The sequence below is a fragment of the Myxocyprinus asiaticus genome, chromosome 36, assembly GCF_019703515.2.
Source record: "Myxocyprinus asiaticus isolate MX2 ecotype Aquarium Trade chromosome 36, UBuf_Myxa_2, whole genome shotgun sequence".
In the NCBI taxonomy this organism is placed as follows: domain Eukaryota; kingdom Metazoa; phylum Chordata; class Actinopteri; order Cypriniformes; family Catostomidae; genus Myxocyprinus; species Myxocyprinus asiaticus.
The window spans coordinates 31,918,550-31,940,841 of NC_059379.1; the positions used below are offsets into that span (position 1 = coordinate 31,918,550).

Here is a 22,292-nt window from a genome sequence, read left to right on the forward strand (position 1 = left end):
CTACAGGGTGAGATACAAAAAATTACAAATGATTACTGTGGGCACCTTTAATTGTAACTTTTTACAGTGTTTGTTTTAAATGCTGAAAGTGTGGTCAAACACAAATTTCAACAACGGTTGACAATATTGTATTGTAAAATGTGTGATATTATTTTATTTTAAATGTGCGAGATTAGTTCTATGGATTAGTGCCATCATACTACCGAATGATGGCAGTGCAGCGCACCGATATGCCTATTTTCCTCCGTTACATCCACAAAGAAGAAGGTCATCACATGATTGATTCGGACGCGCTGATTGGTTAAAATCGGTGAAAGTGGGCGGAGACCTTATCATTTGAAAATAACCGTACTTGGGTCAGCACGCGCCATTGTTGCGAACGTCGCAGAGATGCGATAACTTGTTAAAAATTTTGATATCTTAAGACGTTATATTGCTGCGGCGAAGGCCAGACGACATAAATTAGCACCTGGATAAACAGTTTCGCAACTCAACAGGTAAGTTTGATGTCGTTTACATGTGCAGTACCAGTGTTTTGGATTTGTGAAAAAGGAAGTGCGTCAGTCCTTTAATTTAGCAGCAGCAAGCGCACACATTTAATAAACAAACAAGTAGAGAACTAGGCTTTTTTAATACTATAACCTTTTTTGTTGTTGTACTGCAATTTTATATTGCATTTGAAATCAAGTGAGTCCTATTGGACATTTAGGATGTTTATTTCTTTGTGTACATGTTCACTTATTTGATCATATGTGTGTTATGTGAGAGATGGCACAGCGGGTCTCTGTGAATGATGCAGCTGCTGGATCCAAACGGACTTCTCGAGTTCGTGTGGCGGTTCGGTTGAGACCCTACCTGGACAAACAGGATGAAAAAGGAGAAGGGCCCTGTGTCAGGGGCCTGGGGCCGCAGAAGCTGGAGATAATCAACTGGAGGAACGCCACCGAGACTCTTGAATACCAGTCAGTCGTTGCTGCATGTTGTTTTTTCCCTTGAATATTTCTTTTGCATTTTCACTCTTCATTTGTCTTAAAGCATATTAGCAGGTCCTGTCCTCCGTGCAGTAGATCACGATTTGGTAGCTGGTGCTGATATTAAACTTTGCTTTGAAGAAAATCCACTTGCTGCTCTTGTGCCTGTTTGGATTATCAGGGAGAGATACATGCATGGACATTTATACTCATATGTACTCCTTTAAAGGGATAGTTAACCAAAAAATGAAAATTCTCCCATCATTTACTCAACCTCATGCCATCCCAGATGTGAATGACTTTCTTTCATCTGCAAAACACAAACAGATTTTTCGAAGAATATCTCAGCTCTGTAGGTCCTCACAATGCAAGAAAACGGTGGCCAGAACTTTGAAGCTCCAAAGAGGACAAAGTCAGCATAAAGGTAATCCATACGACTCCAGTGGTTTTAATCAATGTCTTCTGAAGCGATCCCGTTGGTTTTGGGTTAGAACAGACCAAAATATATCACTGCATGTCTATTTCACTGTACATCTTGCCATTGAATTTCTAGGCACAGTCATGATTTCAAGCTCAATTACACTTCTAGTGCTTGACACATGCGCAGAGCGCCGATGGCGCTATAGGAAGTGTAATGAAGCTTGAAATCATGATTGCCAAGGAGACTGCTGTCAAGATGTACAGTGAAAAAGGAGTTATATTTTGGTCCATTCTCACCCAAAGCCAACTGGATCACTTCAGAAGACATTGATTAAACCACTGGAGTTGTATGGATTACTTTTATGCTGACATGATCTTATTTTTGGAGCTTTAATAGCTTAGCCACAGTTCACTTGCATTGTATGTACCTACAGAGTGGAGACATTCTTCTGAAAATATTTGTGTTCTGCAGAAGAAATTCATACACTTCTGGGATGACATGAGGGTGAGTAAACGAAGACTTTTGGGGTGGCTGTGGCTCAGGTGGTAGAGCAGGTTGGCCACTAATCGCAGGGTTGACGGTTCAATTCCTGGCCCATATGACTCCACATGCCGAAGTGTCCTTGGGGAAAACACTGAACCCCAAGTTGCTCCCAATGGAAGGCTAGCGCCTTGCATGGCAGCTCTGCCGTCATTGGTGTGTGTGTGTGTGTGCGCGCGCGTGAATGAGTCACAGTGTGAAGCGCTTTGGAACCACTAAGGTTAAAAAAGCACTATATAAGTGCATTCCATTTACCTTTTTACAATTTATGCCACTCTTGATGCAAAAATTCAAGCAGCTCGCCTTTGTTTGATGGCTTGTGGCCATCTATTTTCCTCCTGATCACATTCCAGAGGTTTTCAATGGGGTTCAGGTCTGGAGATTGGGCTGGCCATGACCGGGTCTTGATCCAGTGGTCCCCCATCCACACCCTGATTGACCTGGCTGTGTGGCATGGAGCATTGTCCTGCTGGAAAAAAACAATACTCAGAGTTGGGGAACATTGTCAGAACCGATCCTCCACCTGGTCATCTAATGGTTAGACCAGGGGTGTCAAACTCGGTTCTTGGATGGCTACAGTCCAGCTGAGTTTAGCTCCAACCCTAATTAAACACACCTGAGGCAGCTAATCAAGGTCTTCAGGAGTGCTTGAAGATTACAAGGAGGCATTTTGGAGCAGGACTGGAACTAAACTCTGCTGGGCTGCGGCCCCCCAGGAACTGAGTTTGACACCCCTGGGTTAGACGGAGACCTGGAGAGGCCTTCAAGCCACAGTGTCTAGCACCCACTGTAAAATTTGGTGGAGGATCGGTGATGATCTTGGGGTGCTTCAGCAAGGCTGGATTTGGGCAGATTCCTCTTTGTGAAGGACGCATGGGTCAAGCCACGTACAAGTTTATTCTGGAAGAAAACTTGCTTCCTTCTGCTCTGACAATGTTCCCCAACTCTGAGGATTGTTTTTTCCAACAGGACAATGCTTCATGCCACACAGCCAGGTCAATTAAGCAGTGAATGGAGGACCACCGGATCAAGACCCTGTCATGGCCAGCCCAATCTCCAGACCTGAACCCCATTGAAAACCACTGAAATGTGATCAAGAGGAAGATGGATGGCCACAAGCCATCAAACAAAGCCAAGCTGCTTGAATTTTTGCTGCCAGGAGTGGCATAATGTCACCCAACAGCAATGTGAAAGACTGGTAGAGAGCATGCTAAGACGCATGAAAGCTGTGATTTGAAAATCAGGGTTATTCCACCAAATATTGATTTCTGAACTTTTCCTAAATTAAAACATTAGTGTTGTTTAAAAATGAATATGAACTTGTTTTCTTTGCATTATTTGAGGTCTGAAAACACTTTCTTTTTTTCACAATCTTTTTTGTTATTTTGACCAGTTGTCATTTTCTGCAAATAAATGCTCTAAATGACAATATTTTTATTTGGAATTTGGGATAAATGATGTCAGTACTTTTTATAGAATAAAACAAAAATGTTAATTTTACTCAAGCACATACCTATAAATAGTAAATCCAGAGAAACTGATCATTTTTCAGTGGTCTCTTAATTTTTTCCAGAGCTGTATATTACTGTATTATATCCTGACTGATAATTAACCTAATCTTGGAACTCTGCAATTATGCTGATGTTTTTTTTTTATTGGTATGTTACAGTGGTTTACTCAATGTATTCAGCTAGAATAAGAATTGTATTTTGCATTGCAGGTTTGATGTGTTTCATGGTGAACAGACCACTCAGCAGGAAGTTTTTTTGACATCAGTTAAACCCATCCTCCCCCACATCCTCAGTGGACAGAATGCCAGTGTCTTTGCCTATGGACCCACTGGAGCAGGTATCACACACTCTTTCAGATGTTTTGTTCATTTAACTAGGTGTGTCTGCTATCTTAAGTAACTTGAAGTTTGCCTGTTGGAGAGAGCTCGATTCATGCTTTTCGCTTTTTTAATGGTTGTTTGAGTACCTTTTTATCATAAAAAGTTTTGAATAAAAATATGTATATACCCTGAAGTGTTGCACCTCGGGTGTGCATTAATTTTCTATAACTGAGTAGTCCGGAGTTAAATATAGCTGCAAGCAGCAATGACGGGCCCAAGCGCAACTGGTCCATTTCCACCCAGTGGCTTTCGGAAAACGATGCAATGTGGACACATGCATTTGACATTATTCTAAACAGTTTTGAAGCAATTTGAGTAAATATAAGAGGACTATTTTAAAGGGGGCGCTACAGAGCTCCCCTACACACCCATGCGTGAACTTTTACCCAGCCCTAATAGCCAACGACTGTGTGTGCAAAATTTAGTGAAATTAAGCATGCCAAGTGCCTTAAAACACCCAAATATAGGAAGAAATAATAACAAGTCATGCATTGCTATGGCAACAGTATTTAAGATATCAAATATCCCTTTGCAAATTTACATCAGCAGTGTCTTGACATTATTCTAAAGAATTTTGAAGCAATTAATGTAAACATAAGAGGGCTATTTCAAAGTCTGTTAAAAGTGCCATTCTTCCTGCTGCCAGTTGGTGGCGCTATGACCGTGACCCATAATAGCCACATCAATGTCATCAGCCCCCATTACCAAACATACAGCTGATTTTTCATCAAAATCACACAATGCACACAGAAGATATAAGGCACTTCCTGTTTCCCAATTTTCGCCATAAATGTATTCGACACCATTCAAAATATCAAAAATCCGTGATATGAAAAATGCTAATAAAAACAAAGTAGTGACTTGTATATTATATTCACTCTTTGCTTAATTAAAAACGGTACAACTACACATTATATGATGTTTTACCATGTGAATGTATTAGTTTTTTTTTTTTTTTATGTACAGTATTTTCAAATCAGATGATTGCAACACACTCCCAAAAAAGTTGAGACAGGGGCAATTTAAGACTAATATCAATTTGAGTTAAAATAACAAGGCAATGTGAAACAGATGTTAAACAGGTGAGGCAATTGTGTCATAGTGTATAAGGAGCCTCCAAAAACAGCCTAGTCCTTTAAGAGAAAGGATAATTCGAGACTGGTCAATTTGCCAACAGATGCTTGAGCAAATAATCCAGCACTTTGAAAACAATGTTCCCCAAAGGCAAATTGTAAGTTTTATTTTTTATATATATATATATTTTTTTTTTGCCACTTCACCCTCTACAGTGCACAATATAGTTAAGATTCAAGGAATTTGGTCAAATCTTGGTGCTTAAAGGGCAAGACGAAAACCATTTCTGAATGCACGTGATCTCTGATCCCTCAGATATCACTCTTAAACATCATTCATCTGTAATGGTTATCATGAACATGAGCTTGGGATTACTTTAGTAAACCTTTGTTAGTCAACACCATTTGCCGCTGCATCCACAGATGCAAGTTAAGACTTTACTATGCAAAGCAGAAGCCCTACATCACTGTCCTGAATTGCTGCCGACTTCTCTGGGCTTGGTCTCATCTTATATGGAAAGTAGAACAGTGGAACCGTGTTTTTTGGTCCGATGAGTCCACATTTCAAAAATAGTTTTTGAAAAACACAGCCGTCGTGTTCTCTGGGCCAAAGAGGGAAAGGACTGTCTGAGATGTTATCAGCGTCAGATCCAAAAGCCAGTGTTTGTATGGGCCAGGGGTGTGTCAGTGCCCATGGCATGGGCAACTCGCACGTCTGTGAGGGCACCTTTAATGCAGACAGATATGTAAAAAAATTTGAGCAGCATATACTGCTCTCTAGCACCGTCTTTTCCAGGGACGTCCCGGAGTTTTCAGCAGGACAGCTTCAAACCACATACTGGCCGAATAAGCAGAGATTGGCCTGCGTGCGGTCCTGACCATCTCAAATTGAGAATGTGTGGTGCATTATGAAGTGCATATGACAACAAAGACCCTGTAGAATTGTGCAGCTGAAGACCTGCATAATGGATGAATAGGGGAAGATTTCACTTTTTAAACTTGTCTTCTGTGCCTAAATGCATAAATATTATTTGAAGAAATGTTTCACAGTTGTAAACACTTGACTGTCCCAACTTTTTTTGATTTGAAATTACTGTACATTTTCAAAAAAAACAATGAAATTCCCAAGGTAAAACATCATAATGTTTAGTTGTAGTGCTTTCAATATAACAAAGGGTGAATATAATTTACAAAGCACTCCTTTTTGTTTTTATTAGCATTTTTAATACTGCCCCAACTTTTTTGGAATTGTGGTTGTAGCATCTACATTGTCTTGGCATGATGTTGCACAAATTTGGTGCCAGTCACATGAATCTCCTAGGAGGGGTATTTAAAAGTTCAGATCCTGCTATTTTCAGGAAATCCAAAATGGCCGACTTCCATTTGGGCAGAGCTAATGACTGTGTATGAAAGATGTTCAGCTTGATGAGAACTATAAATGTACCAATTTTAAAAGACTGTAGGTGAAAATGGAGGTGCTACAGAGCACCCCTTACATGCCCATTTTCAAGGGAGTGCTACAGAGAAGATATGAGACACTTCCTGTTTCTTTCGCCATTAATGCCTCAACATGGCAACACCATTCGATATATCAAAATCTGTTCGCAATTTAGCATCTTCTATGTTATCTTCAAAGGCATTATGTTGTCTAAATGTGGTGACAGTCTCATGAATCACAGAGGAGTATTTAAAAGTTCAGAGACTGCAATATTCAAAAAATCCAAAATGGCAGACTTCCTGTTGGGTGAACCTAATGACTATAATTATGAAAGTTGTCCGGCTTGATGAGAACTATATATGTACCAATTTTGCTGACTAGATGAAAATGGGGGTGCTACAGAGGCCGTCTTACACACCCATTTTAAAGGGGGCGCTACAGAGCCCCCCTACACGCATATGCGTGAACTTTTGCCCAGAACTAATGGCCAACGACTCTGATGTGTGCGTTTTTCACTCATGTTAAGTACCCCAAAATTAACGAAAACATTGAAATAATAATAATAATAATCCTTAGAAGAACAATAGGGTCTCCGCACTTTCAGTGCTTGGCCCCTAATTATTCTTATACCACGTACAATTTTTGGGCCCTAATTATTCTTACACCACGTACATGTTTATTACAAGACATCTTCCGGTTTTTGTCCTTAAAACATTCTTGTGTGTAGAACTACTTTCTTACTCGTCTTAAGCATTCTGACTATAAACGGCATTAACCACTGGTGTTCCTACTTTGAAAACCTCACCAAAGCTGCCATGACTAGTTTGAATTTTATTTTTTTTATTTAAATTTAAGCAGTTTTTGAGTAACAATGTTTTGAGCATGAGCGTGCAAGTGTGTTTACCTGCATCTGTGCCAGCTCTCAGCCAAATAAAGGACTTTAACATTCCTACATATTAAATGATTTTCAGCTGGACACTCGCACACAAAACATTTTCCCAGCTGCTGAGATTGCCATACTTTCTGTAGATATAACAAGTAATTTTGGAAAAAAGAAAAAAATAATATATCTATGTATGTAATATATATATATATATATGAGTATATGTATGTATGTACAGTACATGTACATGTGTCATTTATCAGTTTCGAAAGATAGAATCTTTCTTGGTATTTATTGTTCCTCCCTACAGGAAAGACCCACACTATGCTCGGCAGTCAAGAGCAGCCAGGGATTATTCCCAGAGCAGTCAGAGAGGTCTTCAATCTGGTTGGAGCACAGGAAAAGGAGCAGGACGGATGGGAATACTTTGTTGCGATGTCCTACTTGGAAATTTACAATGAAAAGGTATTCATGATGCAGTTTGTTTTTCTTTCATAATTAAAGGCTTTGCCTTTGGAATTAAATTAATATTCTGGGTTCAATAAAAGTTAGCTGTAATAGTCAGCATTTGTAGCTAAATATTGATTACAAAATATATATAGATTTTGACTTTTTTTCCTGGTTGGAAAAAAAAGAATAAAAAATTGTGGTTACAGACAGCAAAGGTACTTGCAGTGGAAGTGAATGGGGCCAGTCCATAAACATAAAAATACACACTGTTTTAAAAGTATAGCCGCAATCTGTTCATTTATGTCTTAATGTGATTTTAGTGTGATGAAATTACTTGGTAACACTCTCTCTCTCTGAAGTTATCCAGTATTAACTTTGTTGTCATGACGATGTAACTGGTTAATGCTGGTAAATCCCTGATTTTATCACCCTAAAATAATTATAACATTTATAATGTTTACGTCTTCTGACTATTTTTGGAGACTGTATTTTAATGTTTATGGACTGGCTCCTTTCACTTCCATTGTGATTGCCTTACTGTAACCATGATTTTTGTTTTTAAAATGATGGACGAGTCAAATTTATTTTGTGGTAATCAACATCATGCCACAAATGCAGTCAAATTAACAACTTACTGAACCTGGAACATTCCTATAATGCTCTGGAATGGTGTTAGACTACTATATCTGAGTATTTTGTGGTTGCAAAATGCATGCATGCACAGTATACAATGGTTTTAAATTCTTGTTTTAAAAAAGGTTTCACCATGAATTTTGTTTTCCATTTCTATCAAATTGAAAGATCTCAAGTTTTTATTAATGTTGTAAGAAGTTTATTTGTTTGTGTTCTTAAACTACTTGGATCTTACCATGAAAATAGCCTCTGATGCTGATATGGCATTGAAAGTATAATAAATAATGCATGTTTGTTTTTATATTTTTGCGTTTGAGGAAATATTAGGTAAAATTGTCATTTTCCACGTATTTTGTTTGCGTAACATTTAGTGATGAAAATAGAATATTAATTGACAAGGCCATCTGAAGATTTTGCATTGATCAAGCGTTCACAGTTATCAGACAAGACTAAATCTCGAAATGGCCAAATATGGGCAGATTGATTAGACTAATGATGGGCTGTTATCGGCCAGTCTTAACTTACATTGACTTGAAAACCCCATTTCAATGGACCATAACTCCAGAACATTGATGCACTTTGCATTTGTAGGTGCTGGACCTGCTGTCCCCAAGTTCCCAGGACTTGCCCATTCGGGAAGACAAGGACAGAAACATCCTGATTCCCGGGCTAACACACACACCCCTCTCATCCTTCACTGACTTTGACACCCATTTCATCCCTGCGAGTCTGAACCGCACCACAGCCTCTACTAAACTCAACCAGCGCTCCAGCCGCAGTCACGCTATCCTCCTCATAAAGGTCTGAACTTGCAGTTGTTTATTTTTCATCAGACATGTTCTTAAATGAATAGTTCACCCAGAAATAATCCTCAGTTGTCATTTACTAATCCTCATGTTGTTCCAAACCCATTACTGTCTTTGTTCCATGGAACACAAAAGGAGATCTTGGCCTCAGACACCATTCATTTTCATTGTTTTGAAAGATGATAAAGATTAACATACTGCCTAACATTTCTGGGTTTCACAGAAAAAAGTAATATGGGTTTAGAACAACATGAGGGTGAGGAAATTATGACATAATTTTCATTATGTTGGTGAACTATCCCTCTAGGTTCTCCATAAGCACTTTAGCAGGTTGTGGTCTCTGTTTGGTAGACCATGATTTGGTAGCTGGTGCTAAAATGAGATCTCTCTCTAAAGCAAAACCTTTAATTTGTCTGCTGGTTATATGTGGGAGAGAACACTGTGTACCCAAAATAGATTTATAAAGCCAATTCAAGGAATAGTTTCAAGGAACAGAAAGATTCATGACTTTCATGTTTGTTCCAAACTCATATTACTGACTTGTGGAACAAAAAATTAGAAATTTTAAAGATTGTATTGCTCACTCTTTTCAAGTGCAGTAGCTTTCATGCTTCAAAAAGGATGCAGAAGTAGTCCATACAACTCATATGTCATATTCCACATGTTCTGGAGTGAAATAATTGCTTTTTGTAAGAAACATAGGAATTTAAGTTATTCGCAATTGCTAATTTAAGTTATCTTTAAGTATCTCCCCTATCGTTTTTTTTTTTTTTTTAATTCTTGAAAGGTTCCATAGAGGTTTTAAACAAATAATCAATGCCACGCTTCTCGCAGCGCTGTTTATGATGATCTGCACGGCTCAGCGCTCAAGACAGGTCCCCGTGTAAATGCACGTCTCTGCGCTGGTCTGTCCATTGAACCTTGAGCCACGCTGGCTGAGCCTGGAAGAGCTGTTTCCTTTTGCTTTTGGAACATTTGCCGTTGGATATTTCTCATGCGCAGCAAAAAATGACAGCACACAATCAGACAGTCGGCCAACTTTGTAGTCGCACCAGTGCGACCTCTTTCAAAGTTTAAAAGTTAATCGCACTGTTAGGAAAAATGGTCGCAAAATGCGCCCATTTAGTCTAGGGCTGCAACTAACGATTATTTCAGATTTAACTTTTTATTTTTATTGATTCATACAGATAACAAAGAAGAACAAAACATATATACACTGAATCAACATTTAACCCCCACTGTTACTCCTCCCCCTCCCCAATTACCAACCCCACCCTGACCATCAACGAACATCCATGTGGTCACATACAAGTATACACAATAAATAAATAAAATAACTGCCTCATTTCCCATCAAACGAATCCCAGATCCCCAGCCTTCTGCATCACTCCTCCTCGAAAGCTGCCACTCAACCCAACTCCGCACACCACTCCCGAAATGAGGGCGCTCCAGCTGACTTCCATCCCCTTAAACTAATTTGTCTGCCTATCATAACACTGGTCAGAACCCAACTTTTTATGTGTATCCCCTATATTGATGACCGCCCCATCGCCTAAAATACATAGTCTGGGGCAAAATGAAATTTGAGTGCCCAGTACGTCACACATAAATCTTTGTACCTTCAACCAAAATTCTTGGATCTTACCACACCACCAAAAAGCATGGGTTGTGTCTCGATCTTCTGATTAGCATTGCCAGCAGGTGGATGTGTCTTTGTATAGGTTTGGTCTTAATCTAGAGGGGGTCCAGTAGAATCTATGTAAAATCTCTAGATACAGACTTGACGTTTTTTAGAATCCTAGCCCACACCCCTTCCTCCAATACCAAGTTAAAATCTTTCTCCCATAATCTCTTGAAGTTAAAGCTTTGTCCCCCAGACTCTGAATTAGCAGGGAGTAATACACTTGATGCCTCATGACCTTTGCAACTAAAGATTTTGATAATTGATTATTAGAACGATTATTTGGCGATTATTGCAATGATTAATCATTAGCTCTTAACCGATTATTCAGCTTGTGCCCTGACTTAAAAGGTTGTATTAAATGTCTTACTAACAATAAAGAGGACAAAATCATCTTTAAGGAATTTCTCTAAATGACATTCACTGAATTAAAGGTGGGGGGGAATGTTTAATTCAGTAAAGAAATTCACTGCAAAAATCCTATTGTTATCAAGTGTTTTTGTCTTGTTTTCCATTTTAAAATTGTCTAAAAATCCTTAAAACAAGATACATTTACTTGAAGTAACATAAGATATTTATAGTAAAACAAGTCTATATCGACATAACCTGAAAGGCTGCTCGGCAAGGAAGAAACCAGTGCTCCAAAACCACCATAAAAAAGCCAGACTACAGTTTGTAAGTGCACATGGGTACAAAGAGCTTACTTTTAGGAGAAATGTCCTCTGGTCTGATGAAACAAAAATTGAACTTTTTGGCCATAATGACCATCGTTATGTTTGGAGGAAAAAGGGGTGAGGCTTGCAAGCCAAAGAACACCATCCCAGCCATGTAGCATGGGGGTGGCAGCATCATGTTGTTGGGGTGCTTTGCTGCAGGAGGGACTGGTGCACTTCACAAAATAGATGGCATCATGAGAAAGGAAAATTATGTGGATACAGGTGCATCTCAATAAATTAGAATGTCGTGGAAAAGTTCATTTATTTCAGTAATTCAATTCAAATTGTGAAACTCGTGTATAAATTCAATGCACACAGACTGAAGTAGTTTAAGTCTTTTGGTTCTTTTAATTGTGATGAGTTTGGCTCACATTTAACAAAAACCCACCAATTCACTATCTCAAAAAATTAGATTATGTTGACATGCCAATCAGCTAATCAACTCAAAACACCTGCAAAGGTTTCCTGAGCCTTCAAAATGGTCTCTCAGTTTGGTTCACTAGGCTACACAATCATGGGGAAGACTGCTGATCTGACAGTTGTCCAGAAGACAATCATTGACACCCTTCACAAGGAGGGTAAGCCACAAACATTCATTGCCAAAGAAGCTGGCTGTTCACAGAGTGCTGTATCCAAGCATGTTAACATAGTTGAGTGGAAGGAAAAACTGTGGAAGAAAAAGATGCACAACCAACCAAGAGAACCGCAGCCTTATGATTGTCAAGCAAAATCGATTCAAGAATTTGGGTGAACTTCACAAGGAATGGACTGAGGCTGGGATCAAGGCATCAAGAGCCACCACACACAGACGTGTCAAGGAATTTGGCTACAGTTGTCGTATTCCTCTTGTTAAGCCACTCCTGAACCACAGACAACGTCAGAGGCGTCTTACCTGGGCTAAGGAGAAGAACTGGACTGTTGCCCAGTGGTCCAAAGTCCTCTTTTCAGATGAGAGCAAGTTTTGTATTTCATTTGGAAACCAAGGTCCTAGAGTCTGGAGGAAGGGTGGAGAAGCTCATAGCCCAAGTTGCTTGAAGTCCAGTGTTAAGTTTCCACAGTCTGTGATGATTTGGGGTGCCATGTCATCTGCTGGTGTTGGTCCATTGTGTTTTTTGAAAACCAAAGTCACTGTACCCGTTTACCAAGAAATTTTGGAGCACTTCATGCTTCCTTCTGCTGACCAGCTTTTTAAAGATGCTGATTTCATTTTCCAGCAGGATTTGGCACCTGCCCACACTGCCAAAAGCACCAAAAGTTGGTTAAATGACCATGGTGTTGGTGTGCTTGACTGGCCAGCAAACTCACCAGACCTGAACCCCATAGAGAATCTATGGGGTATTGTCAAGAGGAAAATGAGAAACAAGAGACCAAAAAATGCAGATGAGCTGAAGGCCACTGTCAAAGAAACCTGGGCTTCCATACCACCTCAGCAGTGCCACAAACTGATCACCTCCATGCCACGCCGAATTGAGGCAGTAATTAAAGCAAAAGGAGCCCCTACCAAGTATTGAGTACATATACAGTAAATGAACATACTTTCCAGAAGGCCAACAATTCACTAAAAATGTTTTTTTTTTATTGGTCTTATGATGTATTCTAATTTTTTGAGATAGTGAATTGGTGGGTTTTTGTTAAATGTGAGCCAAAATCATCACAATTAAAAGAACCAAAGACTTAAACTACTTCAGTCTGTGTGCACTGAATTTATTTAATACACGAGTTTCACAATTTGAGTTGAATTACTGAAATAAATGAACTTTTCCACGACATTCTAATTTATTGAGATGCACCTGTATATTGAAGCAACATCTCAAGACATGAGCCATGAAGTTAAAGCTGGGTCGCAAATGGGTCTTCCAAATGGACAATGACCCCAAGCATACCTCAAGTTGTGGCAAAATGGCTTAAGGACAGCAAAGTCAAGGTATTGGTCTGGTCATCAAAGCCCTGACCTCAATCCGATAGAAAATTTGTGGGCAGAAATGAAAAAGGAGGCCTACAAACCTGACTCGGTTACACCAGTTCTGTCTGGAGGAATGGGCAAAAATTCCAGAAACTTATAGTGAGAAGCTTGTGGAAGGCTACCCAAAATGTTTGAACCAAGTTAAACAATTTAAAGGCAATGCTACCGAATACTAACAAAGTGAATGTAAACTTCTGACCCACTGGGTTTGTGATGAAAAAAATAAAAGCTGAAATAAATCATTCTCCCTACTATTATTCTGACTATTTCACATTCTTAAAATGGAGACGTGATCCTAACTGACTTAAAGACAGGGAATGTTTTCTACGATTAAATGTCAGGAATTGTGAAAAACTGAGTTTAAATGTATTTGTCTAAGGTGTATGTGAAATTCTGACTTCAACTGTAAGTGTATTTTTTCACTTGGTTATACTTCTGTGAGTGCAGTAAAATAAAATATATGTATTCAAGATCTGTTCTCTAAAAGCAAGTCTAAATATCTTATATGCTGCTTCTCAGGTGAATGCTTTTTTTTTTTTTTTTTTTTTTTTTTATAAAAAGGATTTTTAGATATTTTAAATTATTTGTATTTTTTTTTCAACATTCTCAGATAATTTTTTTTTCTTCTGCAGTATAGCTGCTAAAGAAAATGTATGTTGTTTAAGCAGTTTTAGATATTTATATTAGAAAACAAGCCAAAACAAAAACAAGTTGTATTTTGTTGCAGTGGATATTGGGGTGAAGACTACCCTCTCTCACCTTTCTGTTCACTTCAATCCGTCTTTAACTCACAAAAAAAAGCAAACTCTCGTATTAATAAAGCTGCGTATTGACAGTTTTCTTCACGATAAGAAATGCACAGTGACGCATTATGATTCAAGAGGTTGCGAGCCAATACGTTATAATCTAGCTGCATTAAGTGTGCACCCTCGAGGGATGAGCATCCCTGCGACCGTGCATCAGCTGGGTGTAGTTTCAATCTCTCCCCTTAGATCGGAACATTCGCACAACTCATAGAAGAGGTGCTGGCCGCACAGAGATGCCAGTTTGAGTTTGTAGTTATTTACATGATCTGCTTCTGTACTATTTGAACTTTTAATAAAGCTATAACACATTAAATATAACTGCATTTAAGATGTAACTCCTTTAAAGAGCTCCGGCTCCGCTTATTCCACAACGAGAGTGCTTCTGTATTTACATATTTTGTGTTTTTGCATTGTAATTCCCTCGTGCTTTGCGATCTACATCACCTGAAGCTGTTTGGAAAGTTTAGAGTGCATCTGGACTGTGAGCTGTGTAATTCCTCTCTTCAGTCAGGCGTGAGCTGCAGTGCTGCTCTTGCGTGTCATTGTTAGAGTTTAATGTGATCACTTGTTACGTTAAATGAGATCAAACGACTGTTCGACAAAAAATTGTCAATTTTTTGTTGACGTTGTCGATAATGTCGACTAATCGTTTAGTTGCAGTCTGGAGCCCTGAACTTTAATAAAATCCAAACTTATATCTCTGCATTATTGGTGTGCGAGCAATATGTATTTTGTGTAATCTAGAAATGTTGAAGTCCCTCACACCTATATGCAAATCTTTCTTTTGCAGTAATCATTTATCATAGTCATGCAGCCTGTTTTATTCAGTTGTGTGCTGAATCAAAAGCCAAACCATTGACTGACAAGCAACTGACGAGAACCGCATCATGACCCACTTAAACGGATAATGTTTTGAGAACAAAATAGGTAAACGTGTCCACTTTGTGTTGAATATTAAAAGAATCTTTATTACTTTCCTGTCATTCATAATACTGAACCTGATGTAGAGAGTGTTAATTTGAATAAGTTACCAGGGAAGTAAAGATGGTAAAATAAATAATTTATAATTATACTCTGCCGTTATCAAGTTTTTTCTAATGCCTAATAGAAAAGTAACTATCGTTGTCAAGCAGTACTTCAGGCAATTGCAGAATGGTCCCATCAGTCACAAATACACTTTCGAACATTGTGCATCATGCATTAGAATGAGAACTATTTCTGGGCTTAAAAGATACAAGAACTTAATACCAGAACACTGTATCTCAAAAGGAATACAATGTGACCTCCCCACCATGTACTAAAAGCCCGATGTGGCCCCTGGACCAAAAACCTTGGCCACCCCTGATTTAAACCATTAAAATGGTTCTTTTTGCCCTCAGGTAGTGAAATCTCAGCGTGGGCCACCGCACAGACAACAAACAGGAAAGCTGTATCTGGTTGACCTCGCCGGTTCAGAGGACAATCGGCGCACAGGAAACCAGGGCATTCGTCTGAAAGAGAGTGGAGCCATCAATCTGTCCCTGTTCACCCTCAGTAAAGTGGTGGATGCTTTGAACGCAGGGGCCGGGGGCCGTGTGCCCTACAGAGACAGTAAACTCACCCGTCTGCTGCAGGACTCTCTGGGAGGCTCAGCGCATTCAGTCATGATCACGAACATTGCGCCGGAGTACAGCTACTACTTTGACACCTTTTCCGCCCTCAACTTTGCTGCCAAGTCAAAGCAGATTGTGAATCGGCCCTTTATCAGGGAAACTGTGGTGGTCCCTGTTTTTGGTGAGGAATACAGCCTGGGGGTGGGGGGGTGATTAGGTTTATGTTTGGCTTGACAAAGCCAACATGCTGTTATTCTGCAAACTAGGTTTAGATTTCAAGCAGCATCCACCAAGTTTGGTACAGACCTTATCCCTGTTCTGACTTTGGTTGCTACAGTACTGTGCAAAAGTTTTAGGCACTTGTGATAAATGTTGCGTAGTGAGGATGCCTTAAAGTAATGACAGTTTTAATATTTCAATTAATGTGTTACAAAGTCCAGTAAACATAATAAAAAGCTAAGTCAATATTTGGTGTGACACCTTTGCATTCAAAACAGCATTAAGTCTCCTAGGTACAGCTGAACACCTCTTTCTTGGTTGTTGGCAGATAGGATGTTCCAAGCTTCTAGGAGAACTTGCCACAGTTCTTCTATCTATTTAGGCTGTCTCAATTGCTTCTGTCTCTTCATGTAGTCCCAGACTGACTAAAATGGATCTTTCCTACTGATACTCTGAAAGCAGAATATATAAAATAACTGTTTTAAGACAAATGTTCTTGTGAAAAATATAATGCACTTAAGACTTTTACACAGTACTTTTCTATCTGTTCTAACCAATCAGACCAGCCATTTCCCATAGTTGGCGATCAGTAATCCTATACACTCCACCCTTGATGAACTTTCTTTTTCTAGTTTATAATGGCAGTTCTTCCTCTCTTAGCTCCTAGCAAGAGAGCCAGAGAGGAGCAGGAGGCCGGAGGTTCTGGTGAGCCCCAGATCAAGAGGTCAAAGCAGGGGAAGAAAGCTGAGCAGCCCCCATCACCACCCACACAACCACACAGGTAAGAGAGCTCATCTTACAGCAGGTAAACTGGTTTGTTTGTGCCATTACGAGCACTTTAGCAGGTCTTGGTCTTGTGTGGTAGACCATGATTTGATAGCTGGTGCTCAAAGGAAATTTCTCCCTATAGCGAAAAACCACAGGCTAAAAGTGCCTTGTGGCACATTAATAGGGAGGACATGTTTAAATACAGTTTACATTATATAAATTTGTATTCATGTTTGTGTATTAAACAACATTCATTAGGATGAATCAAACTTACCAACACTGTTTTTGCTACTAAATTTTAAATGAGATGCTTTAAAACCATCTCTGACTTAACACTGTCATACTCAAGTGGTGACAAGGAGGGATTCTAATGATTACCTGAATGCTCTGTAATCAAAATCATGTGCTTTAATCTGAGCATGACACAGATGTCTGTGTGCTAAAGTTAAAATGTCTCTCAGTTCACCAGATTCTTCAGTTCTGGACAGACTGCTGGCACTAGAGAAGATGATGATGGGCTCTGCAGAGAGAGAGCGACTCAACCTGCTCAAAACGGTGGCCCAGTCCCGCAAAGAGATTCAGGTATCCATAGGCAATATAACACTATATGGTTACACTTGGTTTTCACACTTGCTTGGTCTGAACACAAGTTCTATTCCACCCCCTGCCTCCATATTTCTCCTCACATTTTGTAGTAGAGTTTTAATTGATGCACCAAAATGAAGATTCTTGGCTTAAACTGACAATTCTGAACACAATGGGCTGAAAATCTAAAATGTTTTTAAACGAGACTTTCTAAATATATTATTTTACTTTAGTGATTACACTAAAATCACGTTCGCGTGCACGCACACATATACATACATGTATATATTGTGAAAGATTGCGACTTCTATTGAAAGTGTATTTTAATGCTAATGGCCCCATTCACTTCCATTGTAAATTATTGTAAGCCCTTTTTTTATAAACATTATGCCACAGATGCTGTTGATTGAGCTCAATTTGTATTGAACCCTTTTAAGCTCAGCTCTAAAATATGTAATTGACTTGCAATGGCAATCTCTCTAGAATGAGTTTTAAAATTATTTTTCCTGTAATCTAGGGCTGCACAATAATGGTTAAAATGTAATCACAATTATTCTGTCATTTAACATTTTGGTAACACTTTACATTAAGGTTCCATTTGTTAACATTAGTTAACATGAACCAACAATGAACAATACTTTTACAGCATTTATTAATCATAGTTAATGTTAATTTCAACATATACATTTTTAAAATCAGAAGTTGTATTTGTTAAAAGAATAGTTCACCCAAAAATTAAATTTCTCATTTTCTCACCCTCATGCCATCCCAGATGTGTATGATTTTTCTTTTATCTGCTGAACACAAATGAAGATTTTTAGAATATTTCTGCCCTTTTGGCAAGTGAATGGTGACCAAAACTTTGAAGATCCAAAAATCACAAGTCTGCATAAAAGTAATCCATAAGACTCCAGTGGTCAAATCAATGTATTCTGAAGCGATTTGATGGGTGTGGGTGAGGAAACAGATCACTTTCACATTCTTGTGTTTTTGGGGATTCACAATCTTCATGCATACCGCCCTCTACTGGACAGGGAGAATTAAGTGAAAAATGATTTAAATATTGACCTGTTCTCACTCAAACCTATCAAATCGCTTCAGACAGGAGTCATATGCCGTTATATGGTTTTTGGGGTGTCAAAATTTTGGCACCCATTCACTTGCATTATATGGACCTAAAGAGCTGAGATATTCCTCTAAAAATCATAATTTGTGTTCTGTAGAAGAAAGTAAGTCATACACATCTGGGATGGCATGAGGGTGGTTAAATGATGAGAATTTTCAATTTTGGGCGAACTATTCCTTTAACAATAGTTAATGCACTATGAACTAACAAAGAACCATTGTATTTTTATTAACTAACATTTACAAAGATTAATAAATATATTGTTTATTGTTTGTTCATGATACATAATTCATTAACTAATGTTAATGAATGTAACCTTATTGTAAAGTGTTAACAATATTTTTTTTCTGTATTACAGGACTGTAATGTTTGGAAAAGAAAAATACTGTTGCCACTGCTTTGATATAAATTCTAAAAGGGAAAAAATAAAAGAATGAAACCGCATTAAACACCAGCTCCCATGTTAAACAAGGTGTTAAAGCTTCAAACTAGTAAATGATTGCCCATTCTTTACTACCAGTACTGAAGGAAGGGTGGTTCATTTCTGTGTTTTGTTTGGAAGGAGCACAGCTGTTGTGAACTTAAACATTTTAAATGATCTAATTTCTTCCTCGCTTCACAAAACCACAGTGTCACTGGTTTACTGTAGATTTGTTTAGAAACTTGTTATAGCCAAACATTTGGAATTACAAAAATGAAGTAAATCTGGACTGCTTTAAATACAACGTGGGTAACGGCATGTTAGCGACGTGCACAAACCGTACCGAACTCAAGCACGTCTGTTCTGTATTTAACGCATATAATCAGAGCACGAGATGGAATTCATGTGTATTGAGCACAGGACTGCCGAAACAGTATCATCAGACTTATGTGTGTTCGGAGTATGTGTAATACACTATAGATCAGAGCAATGCTCTTACGAGACATATCATACTCGTAAACATTTTTGGTATTAAGTATTTCAAAGCATTTCAAAGCGTACTTGAAAGTGAAACAGTGATTTGTCAGTGGTGAACTTCTAAAGAAAGTGTTATAGGTCAGGTGATGTAAAAATGGACTACAAAAGAACTTGTGAATTGGTCTGTCAGCCGTAGAGATGGTCTATAATAAAAAAAACTATTTGCAACTGCAACCTGGCTGTAATTTCTGCTTCTCACTTTTTTTTTTTCTCCCCTTTTCTCCCCAATTTGGAATGCCCAATTCCCAATGCGCTCCAAGTCCTCACGGTGGCGTAGTGGCTCTCCTCAATCCGGGTGGCGGAGGATGAATCTCAGTTGCCTCCGCATTTGAGACGGTCAATCCGCGCATCTTATCACGTGACTTGAGTGCGTTACCGCGGAGACATAGCGCGTGTGGAGGCTTTGCTATTCTCTATGGCATCGATGCACAACTCACCATGCGCCCCACCGTGAGCAAGAACCACATTATAGCGACCACGGGGAGGTTACCCCATGTGACTCTACCCTCCCTAGCAACCGGGCCAATTTGGTTGCTTAGGAGTCCTGGCTGGAGTCACTCAGCACACCCTGGATTCGAACTCGCGACTCCAGGGGTGGTAGTCAGCGTCTTTACTTGCTGAGCTACCCAGGCCCCCACTGCTTGTCTCACTTATATCGCAGACAGTTATGCTTAATTAACTGAGGCAGAAAGTTGCAGAAATTCAGTGGCCAATAAAAGCAATTTGAGGAAAGCAGCTATGAGAAATACAGTTGTGCTCAAAAGTTTGCATACCCTGGCAGAAATTGTGAAATTTTGGCATTGATTGTGAAATTCTGCCATTGATTTTGAAAATAGGACTGATCTTTTATTTAAGGATAATGATCATATGAAGCCATTTATTATCACATAATTGTTTGGCTCCTTTTTAAATCATAATGAAAACAGAAATCACCCAAATGGCCCTGATCAAACGTTTACATACCCTTGAATGTTTGGCCTTGTTACAGACACACAAGGTGACACATACAGTTTTAAATGGCAATTAAAGGTTAATTTCCCACACCTGTGCCTTTTTAAATTGCAATTAGTGTCGGTGTATAAATAGTCAATGAGTTTGTTAGCTCTCACGTGGATGCTAAATACTGAGCCACGGGGAGCAGAAAAGAACTGTCAAAAGACCTGCGTAACAAGGTAATGGAACTTTATGAAGATGGAAAAGGATATAAAAAGATATCCAAAGCCTGGAGTGGAAAATTCAGGGATCTCTTGATGCCAAGGTCAGGAAGACCAAGAAAGATTTCGGCCACAACTGTCAGAAGAATTGTTCGGGATACAAAGAAAAACCCACAGGTAACCTCAGGAGAAATATAGACTGCTCTGGAAAAAGAAGGTGTGGTTGTTTCAAGGAGCACAATACGATGATACTTGAACAAAAATGAGCTGCATGGTCAAGTTGCCAGAAAGAAGCCTTTTCTGCGCCAATGCCACAAAAAAGCCCGGTTACAATATGCCTTCTGCTTCTGGCACACTGTGATTTGGAGTGACGAGACCAAAATAGAGCTTTATGTTCACAACCATAAGTGCTATGTTTGGAGAGGGGTCAACAAGTATTGTTCTCCTTGAAACAACCAAACCGTCTTTTTCCAGAGCAGCCTGATCAGTCATATTTTGAAAATCAATGCCAAAATTTCACGATTTCTGCCAGGGTATGCAAACATTTCAGCACAACTGTATATTAGCTGTGATGCTTGCAAAGCATCAATCCTGCTTGTCATTAATCTGTCAAATTAGGCCGATTCCTTAAACCCAGGTGTCGGCAACCTTTTTGACATGGAGTGCCATTGTTTTCTTTTCCTGTTCCTTATTACATCACTTGTTGTTCTGAAAGCAAAAAGAAACAAATGAAACACAAATGTAGGCTTCTATCCGCGCAGCCTGACCAAAGCAAAGCGGGCATGTTTACTCGCACGATTAACTGAAAGTGAAGTGCTGAGTGGCTTGCACGTGCTGCACGAGTCTGTTGGGTATACTGCAGACTTGCCACATTTTAACTTTTAGTCTCCCATTCAGCTCATGAAAACACGCTGCTTGATCGTGAGGAAGGATTACGTCAATATGTAGATTGGAATGCAAGTGCGTATTGATATAAATAAAATACTCTACACCTCTCTCGACGTTGCGTGCCATAGGTTGCCGACCCCTGCCTTAAACCAGTTGCGAACCATTCTGGAGTCCACGTGAACAGTAACCACTGATCTACAGTGCATCCGGAAAGTATTCACAGCGCTTTTTCCACATTTTGTTATGTTACAGCCTTATTCCAAAATGGATTAAATTCATTATTTTCCTCAAAATTCTACAAACAAAACCCCATAATGACAACGTGAAAGAAGTTTGTTATAAATTTGCAAAGATTTCATAAAAAATGAAAAAATTCACATGTACATAAGTATTCACAGCCTTTGCTCAGTACTCTGTTGAAGCACCTTTGGCACCAATTACAGCCTCAAGTCTTTGAGTATGATGCTACAAGCTTGGCACACCTATTTTTGGGCAGTTTCTCCCATTCTTCTTTGCAGGACCTCTCAAGCTCCATCAGGTTGGATGGGGAGCGTCGGTGCACAGCCATTTTCAGATCTCTCCAGAGATGTTCAATCGGGTTCAAGTCTGGGCTCTGGCTGGGCCACTCAAGGACATTCACAGAGTTGTCCCGTAGCCACTCCTTTGTTATCTTGGCCGTGTGCTTAGGGTTATTGTCCTGTTGGAAGATGAACCTTCACCCCAGTCTGAG

At 39.2% G+C, this 22,292-nt stretch overlaps 1 protein-coding gene across 1 annotated transcript in view; it reads left to right on the forward strand.

Moving 5' to 3' along the window:
• Window positions 1-349: 349 nt before the first annotated feature.
• The window catches only part of LOC127427387 (kinesin-like protein KIF22), a 34,674-nt gene continuing 12,731 nt past the window's right edge, over window positions 350-22,292 (forward strand). Inside the window, exons 1-8 of the mRNA XM_051674980.1 lie at window positions 350-497; window positions 767-962; window positions 3,653-3,780; window positions 7,528-7,682; window positions 8,892-9,101; window positions 15,652-16,045; window positions 16,744-16,864; window positions 17,313-17,433. Of these exons, the coding sequence (XP_051530940.1) occupies window positions 769-962; window positions 3,653-3,780; window positions 7,528-7,682; window positions 8,892-9,101; window positions 15,652-16,045; window positions 16,744-16,864; window positions 17,313-17,433 (1,323 nt within the window). The 5' untranslated portion in view covers window positions 350-497; window positions 767-768. The remainder of the gene's footprint in view (window positions 498-766; window positions 963-3,652; window positions 3,781-7,527; window positions 7,683-8,891; window positions 9,102-15,651; window positions 16,046-16,743; window positions 16,865-17,312; window positions 17,434-22,292) is intronic.